The sequence below is a fragment of the Carcharodon carcharias genome, chromosome 17 (assembly GCF_017639515.1).
Source record: "Carcharodon carcharias isolate sCarCar2 chromosome 17, sCarCar2.pri, whole genome shotgun sequence".
NCBI lineage: Eukaryota > Metazoa > Chordata > Chondrichthyes > Lamniformes > Lamnidae > Carcharodon > Carcharodon carcharias.
Window position 1 is genome coordinate 93,982,076 of NC_054483.1, and position 13,832 is coordinate 93,995,907.

At 39.9% G+C, this 13,832-nt stretch overlaps 1 protein-coding gene across 6 annotated transcripts in view; it reads left to right on the forward strand.

The window, feature by feature from the left end:
• Positions 1-13,832, forward strand: part of blnk (B cell linker) — a 241,080-nt gene that overhangs the window by 203,473 nt on the left and 23,775 nt on the right. For all 6 annotated transcript variants that reach the window (XM_041210356.1, XM_041210354.1, XM_041210355.1 and 3 more), the window contains 5 exons: positions 1,919-2,020; positions 6,945-6,987; positions 8,528-8,570; positions 10,778-10,853; positions 13,177-13,207. In XM_041210356.1, coding sequence (XP_041066290.1) covers positions 1,919-2,020; positions 6,945-6,987; positions 8,528-8,570; positions 10,778-10,853; positions 13,177-13,207 — 295 coding nt within the window. The remainder of the gene's footprint in view (positions 1-1,918; positions 2,021-6,944; positions 6,988-8,527; positions 8,571-10,777; positions 10,854-13,176; positions 13,208-13,832) is intronic.

The following is a 13,832-nucleotide window of genomic DNA, read 5'->3' on the forward strand; positions in this document are numbered from 1 at the left end:
GAGAGCGTGGAGTTTGATCTATTTAATGGACAACCCATTGAAGGTGTTCTCTAATCTGGCTGTTTTGTCATCAGTCACATTTAAAATAAGACACTGGCTCTGAATATCTGCATCCCATTCATCCCATCATAAGCATTAAGATCAGTCCATCAGGGGCTTCTGCTGCTTTGATGCCACAATGGATAAATTTCAGGTGACCTCCAGAATGTGGATCATGGTCGGTGCCTCCATCACAAGAACATCTCTTTTATTGGCCACATCTGTCCCATCTGCAAGGAAACCAATTCATCCACAAACATCACTGCTTTTCTGTGGGGTTCCAAGCAAGAGCCCAGGCATCGACCCCCTAGGTGGTTACCACATCTATGTCAGGCTACATTACTTGGTCCTGAATTCTCCCAGTATACCAGGTGCCCAGGGGAATCAAGGTTGGAATCAAGCAGACTCCAGGCCACATCCTCACTTGTGTGGGATAATGTTTGGGGGCAGGTGGAGGAGAAGCTTGGAGCCAGCGGACTTACTCTGGGAGTGCTGGAAAGGCCTCAGGAATTCAAAACTTTTTGATACCTGTTTCTGTTCAATCTTTTTGAATATTTGTTTATAAACAGCACAAATATCATTATCTGCAAAATGACTTGGAAGAGTTACTGTCCCCAATGTTTAGAGAGGAAGTAGCCAGCACCATTGTAAAGATACAATCACTAAAGCCCGAGGGCCAAAGATTAAAACAATATCAGCTTCTTACAGACTAATCCACTTAAAATAAATTTAATTGGGAGAAATGTTACTCATTTTCACTAGATAATTAACTTTTTAAAGAATATTGAGTAAACCTCTTCTGCCCTTTTAGAATCAAATGAACTGCATAGCAATCAGTATTTATTTAAGATTGTGAATGTAGCCACTTTTCTTTTTCATCCAGTTATATACCACGTGAGTAAATTGCCTCTTAGCAGAAATAACGATTACATCAGTCCCTGCACCACATCGTGGAAGGCAACTCTAACTTTCTTCTGCATTGTACAAGAGCGCCCCCAGATGGACACTTCAAATATTTTTCCCATTAACAATTAGACTGTCTTCTGCAGCCTGTGAGAACCATTTCTAATAGCTAAGGGACCTTAGATCCAAAGTTTTATTGTGGCTTTTGACTAACTTAATTGTCTTCAGTTTCAAACTTTCTTTAATCTGAAAGAGAAATATTTCCTTTTGTACCTGGCTTTGAAATTTGTCTATTAATTAATCCAGTCGATTGAGACTCGCGTGAGTAGGTCACTGATTCAAGCTGGTCAGGATGTAGGATATCTTGCCCGAAAGAGGATGACAGACATTGATGCTGAATTGATTTCCTCTGGAACACTTGATAAGCACATTGTAATGCACTCATATCCAGCCAGAATCTTGTACCAGGGAAATGAGTTAGGAGAGGCCTGCAGCAGAGGCACTGGTGACTATGGTTGGGTCTTTGAATGTGTTAGCGATCTCTGGCCCAACATACTCAAGAACAAAGGGACTTCATGCTACTGCTGCATGCTTCTCTCCAGTTCTTTGATCAGACAGGGGCTAGAGGATAAGGCCTTAGCTAAGTTTCTTCTGCACGCTTCTCAAAAGGGGCACCCTACTATTGAAACTATAGGAAAATGAGGCAGGACTGGTGGAAATATCCCTTCTCTCCTCCTGTCTAGGAGAACATTTAACCTGTGCCTACTGGGAAAATGCCAGAAATCCTGGAACAAGTTGCCGAGAGCCATGGTCCCCTTTCCTAACTGGTGCTGAGCTCAGGAAATTTGCCTTACAAATACTTCTCTTTGGGTTTCAATTGCCTGGTATTTAAACCCTTAACAGTTTTAGGAGATTCTCTAGGGTTCGTGTTTATTTAGAGATTCTAATTAGACAAATTCTTTATTCTCACCTTAAGGGCCAAACCACAGCTTCCCAAACCTGGATTCACTGGAACAGGAAGTCCATTATTATTTCCTCACTCTGCCCCAAAAGCGACGAGCACACCAGAAATACCCAGGTATGTAGTAATTATCTATCTATCTATCTAAATGCCTAATGTGGAAACAAGGAACCAGCAATCACACATAGATTGAGCAAATATGCAGCAGAACAGTTGTTTAAGCTAAAATGAATCTAGATCATATATATGAATGATCTAGATCTTGGTGTACAGGGCAAAATTTCAAAGTTTGCGGATGATTCAAAACTTGGAAGCATTGTAAACTGAGGAGGACAGTGTAGAACTTCAAAAGGACAAGTTGGTGAAGTGGACAGATAGATGGCAGATGAAATTCAATGCAGAAAAGTGTGAGGTGATTCATTTTGGTAGGAAGAACACGGAGAGATAATATAAAATAAGGGGTACAAAACTAAAGGGTGTGCAGGAGCAGAGGGACCTGGGTGTATATGTGCATAAGTCATTAAAGGTGGCAGGACAGGTGGAAAGAGCAGTTAATAAAGTATATAGTATCCTGGGTTTTATTAATAAGGGCATAGAGTACAAGAGCAAGGAGGAATATTGTGTACAGTTCTGGGCACCACACTTCAGGAAGGATGTGAACGCATTGGAGAGAGTGTAGAAAAGGTTTACAAAAATGGTTCCAAGGATGAGAAACTTCAGTTATGAAGATAGATTGGAGAAGTTGGGAACAAAAACAGAATTACCTGGAAAAACTCAGCAGGTCTGGCAGCATCGGCAGAGAAGAAAAGAGTTGACGTTTCGAGTCCTCATGACCCTTCGACAGAACTTGAGTTCGAGTCCAAGAAAGAGTTGAAATATAAGCTGGTTTAAGGTGTGTGGGGGGGGGGGGGCGGAGAGAAAGAGAGAGACTTCAGCGAGCGACTGGGGTGTTGGGGTTAGTCAGGTTGACTCAGAGGATCAGGGAGGAAATTGGGTGATGGGGAATTGTTGGTTCAGGTCTTGAGGGGGATTAGGGGGTGGGGAATCATGTTGTGAAGGCAAGTTAGGTCAGGTCGGTGGGTTGGGGGGAGTTAAGAGGGTAACTTCTATAGCTCCCCAGCAGTTTGACTAGGATATGTCTAACACTTTTGGGTAACTATCTAGGTAAGTAAGTTGCAGCTGTCCAAAGTCTCCAACTCTAACTCAGCGTCAGACTCTTTTTCAGAGGGTCCCGGGGAACAGGGGAATTGCCCATCGGAATTTCAAATTTCCCAGGCAACTTCCAGGGAGTTAGTGTTTCAGGACTTCTGCAGGATCTTGATGTGCATCTTGGCAATATGTATGTCCAGTCGTTGACAACCCAGAGAGCAGAAGATCTTAGTCATTAATACAGATTTTAAATAACTGAGGCTCCAACACTGAGCCTTGCAGCACTCCACTGTTCACTGCCTGCCAACTTGTAAAAGCCCCGTTTATGCCCACTCTCTGCTTTCTATCCATTAACCAATCCTCTGTCCACGCTAAAATATTACCCCCAACTCAATGAGCCCTTATCTTGCCTATTAATCTTTTGTGTGGCACCTTATCGAATGCCTTTTGGTTCCACTGGTTCCCTTTATCTACCCGACTAGTTACATTCTCAAAAAACTCTAATAAATTTGTCAAACAAGATTTCTCTTTAGTAAAACCATGTTGACTTGTTCTAATCATACTGTGCATTTCTAAGTGCATTGGTAAGACTTCCTTAATAATAGATTCCAGCATTTTCCCAACAACTGATGTTAGGATAACTGATCTGCAGTTCACTGTTTTCTCTCTCCCTCCTTTCTTGAAAAGCGGTGTGACATTTACCACCTTCCAATCTAATGGGACTGTTCCCGAATCTAATGAACTTTGGAAAATCATAGCCAACACATCTACTATCTCTGCAGCTATCTCTTTTAGCACCCGCGGGTGTAGGCCATCAGGTCCTGGGGATTTGTTGGATTTTAGTCCCTTAAGTTTCTCCAATACTTTTTCTCCGCTGTTATTAATTTCCATAATTTCGTCTTTTTTTAGCCCCCAGGCTACCCTCTATTTCTGGTATGAAATTTCTATCTTCTACTCTGAAGACAGACACAGAACATTTGTTCAGTGCTTCTGCCATTTCCTCATTCCCCGTGAAAATTTCTCCTGTCTCTGCTTTTAAGGGACCAATGTTTACTTTAGTAACTCAATGGCACCATTCCTGATGCTTACCCATTCCTGCTACAATGTTATTAGGGCAGAGGAAGTGTCGTGCAGCCAACTTACACTTGGGCCACTTGAGGCCCTTACGTGGCAAATTAAGGCCCTTAAGTGGCCAGTTAGTGGTTACTTAAGGACCTCTTCGCACTACTACTCAGTCTTTGCGTGCAGTAGGGGAGGCCAGCACCAGGAGCCCACCAGGGGAAACATGGCAGATGGTGGCCAGATACAGGGGTGTGCCTCCTATTCAGGCTTCTGAGCCCATCCGAAGCCCCTCCATGGACCCCAACGTGAAACTCAACCCTTGAAGTCTATCACTGTCCTCCTCACAGTTCACAATACTTCCAAGTTTTGTGTCATCTGCCTATTTTGAAATACAACACCCAAGTCTAAGTCATTCATTTATATCAAGAAACTGACTGGATTGGCAGGGAGAGCCAGCATGACCTCGATGAGCTGAATCGCCTCTTGCGTCATGAATGATTCTAATCCTTTATTGTGGAAAATATAAAATTAAAGGAGATGACAGTTTACTCAGCCATTCAATGAAAATATGGACCAATTTTATCAAAGTTTGTCTAAAGGCTACCTCTCATAGAATCAGCATAGAAGGAGACCATTCCACCCATTGAATCTGTGCCAGCTCTTTCTAAGAGCAATCCAGATAGTTTCACTTCCTCGTTCTTTCCCCGTATCTCTGCAATTTTTTTCCCTTCAAGTATTTATCCAATTTCCTTTTGAAAACTATAATTAAATTAGTTTCCACCACCCTATCAGGCAGTGCATTTCAATCTTAATCACTTCAAATCCAAACTATTTATGACAGTCTTCTACATTATGGTGTGAAGGCCGGCAGCACAATCATGTGTGTAATGTTGGTGAGAGCAGTGGGTGCGGAATGGGTCGCGGTTTTGGAGTAAACATATCACTTTTACTCCTTTTGCCAATTATTTTGAATTTATGCCCTCTAGTTCTTGATCTCCCTTGAATAGGAACAGTTTCTCACTATTTACCCTGTCCATACCCCTCCGGATCTTGAATACCTCTATCAAGTCATCTCTCAGCCTTCTTTTCTCTAAGGAAAACTGTCCCAACTTCTCCAATTTATCCTCATAATTACCGTTCTTCATCTCTGGGATTATTCTTGTGAATCTCCCCTGTACTCTCTCTGATGTCTTCATGTTCTTCATCAGGTATGGCACCCAGGACTGGACACAGTACTCCAGATGAGGCCTTACTAGTTCAACATGACCTCCTTACTCTGGTACTCAATGCCTCTATTAATAAAGCCTAAGATACTATATGCTTTATTAACTGCTCTCTCAACATGCCCTGCCTTCTTCAATGACCTATGTACAAATACACCAAGCTTCCTCTGCTCCTGCACTTCCTTTAGTTTTACTGTCTCTCCATATTCTCCCTGCCAAAATGAATCACCTCACATTTCTCTGCGTTGAACTTCATCTGCCACTTGTCTGCGTAATCCAACATATCTATGTCCTTTTGAAGTTCAAGACCATCCTCATCACAGTTGACAATGTTTCTAATTTTCATTTTATCTGCAAGCTTTGAAATCATGCCCTGAACACCAGTCTAGGTCATAAATATATGTCAGGAAGAGCAAGGGTTCCAACACTGACCTCTGGGGAACTCCACTACAAACCTTCCTCCAATCTGAAGAACACTCATTAACCACTACTCTGTTTCCTGTCACTCAGCCAATTTCTTATCCAAGTGCCTACTCTCCCTTTTATTCCATAAGCTAGAATTTTGCTCAGGATGGCTATCTGAAAAGAAAGAATGTGCAAGGTTACGGGGATAAGACAAGGTAGTGGGACTAGTTAGAATGTTGTTTCAGAGAACCAGTGCAGACTCAGTGGGCCAAATGACCTCCTTCTGCACTCACTGTGAAGATTCTGTGATCTAGGCCATTAACTGAGCTTATGCACTCCTCTCAATAGAGATGTTAACATTATGGAAGTGCTCGTCAATTGTTAAATGAATGGGTTAAAAGAAGAGAAGCCAACTTGTTTCTTTGATAAGAAAATGATCACAACAAAGAATAATTATCAATTTGTCCAAATAAGTAAAATACAACCAAAACTACTCATGACTGCTGGGCACTGAATTCAGCCTAAAAATAGTTGATGAGATAGATATTTTTCACCCCAGATTCTGCAGGCATTGATCAAAAATAAAACAAACTACCAATCTGTCCTCAATGGCTAAATAACAGTCTTATTCAGAAGAGACCACTGCCTTGAAATTTTCATACTAATATCAGCTTCTTGTTTTTTTTTCCTTTTTGTCTACTATTTGAAAGTAAACATTAATCCATTTTAAAGCAGTGGACAGAAGGATTTCATATAAATGTATTCATGCCTTGATCGCAACAAAAGTAATTTCTGGATTCACAAGAATTAATGACAAGGACATGTCCATATAATACGATGAGTTGTTTCGATGTTGGGCTTGTGGCAAATATCTGAGTTTTGTAAAAGGAGTTTTTATCCTATATTTTGTGAAAGCATATGTTGGTGACACTTGATGCCAAGTATGGTAAAGTGTTCCAAGCCCAGTATCAATATCAATCCCGAAAAGCACAAAATCCATCAGCAAAAATGGAGGCAAAATAGACACCCACATCTTATTATTTAAAAAAGACAATGTTGTCCCTTTCAACATTTAATTGTAGATGGATCATTATCTGCCATTTATATCTAGTTGGAACACAGTGAACATCAATCCCATTTTATTGCCCTCTTATACCTTGAATGCAGGTTTATATATTCCTCAACATGTGTATTTTTTCCAGAAATGAATCACCAATGAACAGAAAACCCTCCATTTCTCAACCAGTAAGTGTTGATCTTTAATAAAGCCATTTTTTTTTCTTTGTTCCCCACACTGAAGCAGCTTTAGTATACGTGCAGGACAACCCATGAGAACGTAGATCCATGTCAAAATAAAAGATGAAGCAATCGTGTAAACTTTGTTGAAAAACTTAATAGATTGGCTCACAAGTCCCATGGGAGCTCGGCTATGAATGTTTGTGTGTAATTATGCCAACATTGGTGATGAACATTGATTTCCTTATTTAAAATATTGGATACAATTCTTTGAAAGTTGCACTTCACAGTCACGTATTCTCATGGCACATTCGAGATCATTCCTGATTTTGAACATCGATCGGAGTTGTATTTCTTAATTGCTAAGATTATCTGCAGCATTTTCATTAACTGTAGCTGTTGAGTAAGGAAATAGATGGTCACACATCAAGAATGTTCTAATTTTTCTTCAGTTTTCGCACAAACTGGAAACAGTTATCAAATATTTTAAAATGTTTTATGCTGAAGGTTTGAATTACAGCATGTGTTTTACTTAATACAACAGAAGCTCTCTATATACCTCCTCTGGTCATTTACTTCCAATATTCCTTTCTGTCCCTCTGTTGAGTCCTTTTCTTTCCTGCTGCATTACATGATATAATGAATGGTCACTCACAGGACGAGTTGTCATTTGTCAGTGTAACTCCTCATGTCATCACTTCTGAATAAGCATTGATTAAATGACAAAGCACTTTATGATTCCCACATGACAAATGTCCACAAATTAAACATAACTATCAAGCGAATGAGGATCCTGGCCCATTCTCTTGAGTAGGCAGAAGTGAATATGAGAATGTAGCAATTGTGCAACCCTCTATTTGTTGCATTATCCTGCACTATATGTAATATTCTTGTTAATGCTTGAACTCCTGTGATCCCATTTTGCTTTATGCAACAATATTAAGCCATGGCTCCAACATATTTCACGACATCAGTGTTAAAAAATCTGCATTAAAAAATGGGACCTGCACTGGAACTTGCAAAATACCACATTGTAGAGATAGAATGGCAGCTGAACTCATGAACAACGTTGGTTGGAGCCTTTTAGAAGATTAAAGTTGTTGCTAAAGATTTTATATTCCAAACTGTAACAATTCAATTGAATTTTCAGTGGTGTAATGATAGGGCTGTATGTCACCTTTAACTTTCACTATCATGGCCCAATGGTCCACAAAGGCAACGTATGAAGCTTTTTTGAGGTTTTTTAAAAATACAATATAGGAAGTATTGTACATTGATATTTTTCCAGAATGCTTCTACAGAAAAAAGGAACTTTAGCATCAAAAAAAATGTGCACTGTACAATGAAGATATTGCTCGTTACTGAGCCCACAATATATACAATAGAAAATTCAGCCTCAGATGCACAATGTACTGGTAGTAACATGCATGTGCTACCATAAGTACTAATCATGTAAAAGAGCAATCTTCCATGTATATCTTTTTTTTCCATTTTATTTGCATTAAAATGTCTGGAAAAAAATAAATGTAATTATTTAATTTCATTACAGGAGGATGACAATGATGAATATGAAGTATGTGACCCTGAACCAAGTTAGTAGTCATTTTATTCCTTGTAATAGTTTAGTTCAGTTATGGCCTAATTACCTCATATTTAAGTAGTCTGAGATGGAATTTCCATTGCATTTGTTTTCTAGGGTTTGTACAGCTCTTCCTCCATGGGGGAGGTGATGGTGCAGTGGTATTGTCACTGGATTAATAATCCAGAGACCCAGGGTCAATGCTCTGGATTCGAATCCTGCCACAGCAGATGGTGGCCATGAAACCATTGTTGATTGTTGTAAAAATCTACCTGGTTCAGGGCAGGAAATCTGCTGTCCTTACCTGGTCTGGCCTACATGTGACTTCAGACCCACAGCAATGTGGTTGACTCTTAAATGCTGCTGAACAAGGGCAACTAGGGATGGGCAATAAATGCAGCCTGGCCACATCCTGTGGAAAAAGTGACAAGATATGAGTTTGAAAAGCAGATTAGATTCTCATAATTTACAGGACCTGGTGAAACTATAGAGAAACAAGGAGTTTCTCAGATTGTCCAATTTACAGTTTGAAGTAACATGCAAAAATAGCCACTATTTATCATTAGTGGGGGGAGGTTGTGTCAGTAGATACAATCGTGAGTAGACATAGCCAAACGCCTTTAGAAAGAGACACAACATTTTAGATATAACAAACAAGTTAAAATATAACAAACAGTTTAACTTGGAGGAATTGCAAAAGCTAATCCACAAGTCTGCAGCCTAACCTTTGTACATACAGGAGAGATAACACAAAGGGAAGTCACATGTTAATCTCATGATGACTGTGCAGATGCCACACACCTGGATTAAATGCATGTCCACATCATTTCCCCTCACAGAAAAAGATACGCTATTTAGGAGTTCAGAAAACATGGTGGAACTCTAGTATTTAGCTGAAAGAAAACACAATCACAGGCAGATAGTACAAAATTACATGGTCCGTCAACTGAGGTGGAGTCTTCCTGGTCTGCAATCAGCAGTTGGTGTCTGAATACCAGGGGTATCTGGTGCTAAAGCCATTGTCACTTGCTTTAGAGAGTGGACAGTTCAGAGGCCCACTAGGGACCTGCATTTCAGGGAAATGCTCAATCTCAGGAGCGTTCCTTGCAGGTGATTCATCAACATAAAACAACCGGCAGCAATTCTTGCGCTATGATAAGGTCAACTTGCACATCATAACTTATAGGACCAACCACACTTGTGCATGTAACAGCATCTGGATAGGGAGCGTCATATGCACTGTATCACCAGGGTGTGTTACTTGAAGTGATTTACCATGAATGCTGCTGACATTGTTTCATGTGTACAAGTGTCTTCCTCAGTCAAATATCAAGGCTGAAGGAGCATTCCAGCTATAGGAAGTAGTGCCTTGTGCTTTAAAGAATACTGTTAAGATTCCAAAAATATAATCTAATTTTATAAAAGAGGAGAATGCAGTCCTGGAGTTACATTAAGCAGAATATATCTGCCAGATGTTAATGCCTGTGTTCTTACATGTGAGCTGAAAGAAATCATAAATCCAACTGTCCAAGGTCAAGTGATATTCAAGGTATAACAACTCGTGGTATTATGTAAGGAATTAATATCAGTAGCACAATCAACACAGATTGTCATAGCAGGTTGTATTTGTAGAGTCTGCAGCAGCCACCATTGGCTCAGGATATCAATAGAGCCTAAATGATGCATTGCAAATGGACATCTGTTTGGCTCAACTCAGTTCTCCAATTCTCATCCTCAATTTTAATCACTACACAATTGGTGGCTATGTCTTCAGTTCCCTAGACCTAAGCTCTGGAATACTATTCCTACACCGCTCTGCCTCCCAACCTTGCTTTCCTCCTTTAAGACACTTCTTAAAACCCACATCTTTGACTAAACTTTTGAGCATCTGACCCAATAGCTCCTTATGTGGCTCCATGTCATATTTATGTTATAACCCCTGTGAAGAGCCTAGGTGCTGTACAGTTGTTGTTACTGCTAATACTGTCAGTGACTGTTCCAAAGGAAGCACCGAGAGTTTTGGGATAGGCTGCCCATGGAGGAAATGAAAGGATAGGTACTTTAGTCATCTCCCCTTTCTCAAAAAAAAGTTAACAGCATACAAATCTACATACAGCATCTAGCATCCTTCAACTATCAGTATTAACCTAATCATTTTCTCTTTAATAATAGGAAATGCTTCTGTTAAGAAGTTGACCTTTTTTTTCTTCTACTACATAGGTAATTCAACTAGTGGTTTACAGGATTCCGCACCCGTTGCCTTTCAAGAAATTCCAATACCACCACAAAGGGATCTGTAAGTTATCAACTTTTGATTGCCAATTTGAATCCCAAATAAACAGGTCATTTTAGCTCCATATCTTCATGGCTTTTAAATGGATTAAATTAGAACAGTGGCAAATTTCAATACATCTACCAAAGATAAACACAGACCGAGGGCTGGCTGTAGACTGCAGCACATCAGCATGGGCCAGAGGCAGTCAAGAGAAGGACAGTGCTGGGGATGATGTCAGGAGAGCAGACATTCTATCATCCTGAGGGAGGACAATGGATGCCTCTCCATGAAGCCAGTCCCACAATCCTGTATCTACACAGCAGCACTACTACCCTCTGCAAGAGAACAGACTGCTGAAGTGAATGTGATACCCTGGAAACCATTGTCAATATTTGGTACTAGAGCCAAGTTGGCAGCCATCTAAGGATTGCTTCTAGGGAAGCTGTTAGCAGAGACCTCCCTCTCATGGTGGACACCAGGTGTGGCATTCATGGAGCTGATGATTTGCTGCATGTTGGACAGAGTGCCCTCCGTGCTCTGTACAAAGCCCTGACAGTTTGGAGCTGAACTCCTCCATGCTTAGTGTCATTGAGTGCAAGCTTGCTGGCAAGCTACCCAATGCAACTGGGATTCCCTGTATGCCCATCAGCCTGCATCAAACCTGAGCTCTCAAAGTCTGCATCTGTATCCACTACAGCAGTGAACCATGTGATCTAACCATCTGACAAGAAGACACCCATAACATCCTATCCATTGGGAGACTGTATGAGAGTAAAGCAATTGAGCAATGCAGCAGAGACTCTTTAGAATGATGCAAGGGATTAGGGACAATGGTTAAGAGGAGAGACCTGCAATAAGAGGACTATTTTCACTGAGTTTAATGTGTAGCGCTTTGATAGATGCTAGGAAAGTATGTTTTCTTCCTGCATCAGTCAAACTATTATTAACTTTGTCAATTAAGAAAGTGATGAGAGAGATTGGGCATTTTTTTTTATACAAAGCGTCATTATAGTTTTAAGTTTTAAGCAGAGACCATTCAACTATTAAAAAAGGAAGTGTACTTTAACATCTTCGTCTATTTCAATTGCTGAGTGGAAAGCAGCTGGATTGTTTAGGTTTGCTCTAGCAAAGATCTAACAACGACATGGATGAAATGGCAAACTATTATAGTGCTAAGTACATCTGCATTCTAATAAATAGCATAAAGTTATTATAGCTTGATTAACACATGGAGAATTGAGCCATGATAAATATCCTGATCACTGTAAATGGTAATGTACTGCACTGTAGAGTGTCTGTGCATGGAATAATTCAGATATAGGAACTGTGATAAACCAGTATGGGCTATTAACTTTCTACCTTTGTTATTACAACTGCAAATTATTTCTTAATCAAAATGTTTCAGATAGGAAGCATTACAAACCATCACTGCTCTTGGAAAATAGATTACTTCCATGAATAGTGTCTACGTGGTAATGTTGTACATGTTCGTGAACTTGTAAGATAGTAATTACAAGGATACATAATACAAGGAGACATTTAACCCCTGTTATAATGAATGAAAGAGCAAAAAATAAGCATAGAAAGATAAGTGTTACAAAATTATCAGGAAAAGTTGCAAAAACAAAATAGTTCCTTACACTTATTTGTAGCTTTTCTTCCTTTCTGATCTCCCATCACTATATTCCACCCCGAGTTTTAAGAAGATTTTTATGATAGTGCAATCATTCAGAGCTTGGGGCTTCCTAAATGAGAGAATGACTGATTAGGCTATTCTACCCAAACAGCCCAACTAAAAACAGCCCAGCAGCCCTTCTTTCATCGAGATGTCTTACAAGCACAATTTGCAGTAATTCCCCAGGTTTCCACACAGCATGACCACAGAAATCCAGAGGGCTTTCCACTGCATGCTGAAAACACAAATTGCACTTGCATACCTATTTGCCAGGAGTGGAGTTGCACCCTCAGGGCGCCTTGTTGCATTGTCAGGACATCCCAACCTACTGAACGAATGAGTGAACTCCATTTGAAATACAGTCCCAAGTGCTGATACTATAGTCTTAGCATGGTACCACACCCATGGTGCATTGCAGGCACGAAACTTGTGATATTTTGTTCTCCCATTTTAATGGGCGGTCAATCACAGATTATGTTTCCATAATTTTCTCTGATGGAATTCTCAAGAGTGCCCCTCTACTGGAAGCATGGCAAAAGGTCATCTGTTGTGTAGGCATATTACTTTTGGGGAAATTTTACATCAGAAACTAACAAACTGAATAAAAAGGTTCAACACAGGAGAAAGTCTGAGAATTGGTTTTAAGTTCTGTTGTCTTGTATTTTGCAGGAAACCAACAAACAGGCCACTCCCAAAACCGGTAAGAAAAATAATTGCTGGCTTCAGTTTCGGGCAGACTTCCCATTTTGGTTTCAGAATCAATTTCAATGCCTTGATCACACCTTTGCTCTTATTCATCAATAGGAATTGTCATTAGTGGCAACACTTTATAACAACCAGAGCAATAATTGTAAGCCATTAACACAAATGTTTCAAAATCCTTCCAGAGGCAAAATAGACATTCACGAAAACCAGATAAATAGGTTGGAAAAAAGCTGATTTTGAAGGGCTGAGAATAGAACTTGGGAAAATAAACTGGGCAACAATTTTGGTAAATAATGATATAGGATGACAATGGGGGACATTTAAAAGGGCGTTCAACAAAGTGCAGGAGAAATATACTCTACTAAAAAGGAAAGAACAAACTATATACTATGAGACTCAATGGATGAATAAAAGCATAAGTGAATCAGAAAAGAGGTATATATTAAGTAAATAGATAACAGGAGTGCACAAAAAGAGAGAAGGGGAGATTAGGAGAGTAGTCAAAAAAATTAGGAAGGCAAAGAGGAACTATGAAATTAAATTACCAAAGAACATAAAACAAGAAGTAAAATATTTTACAGGCACATCAATAAAAAGGAGGGCCATTAAGGGATTGACAG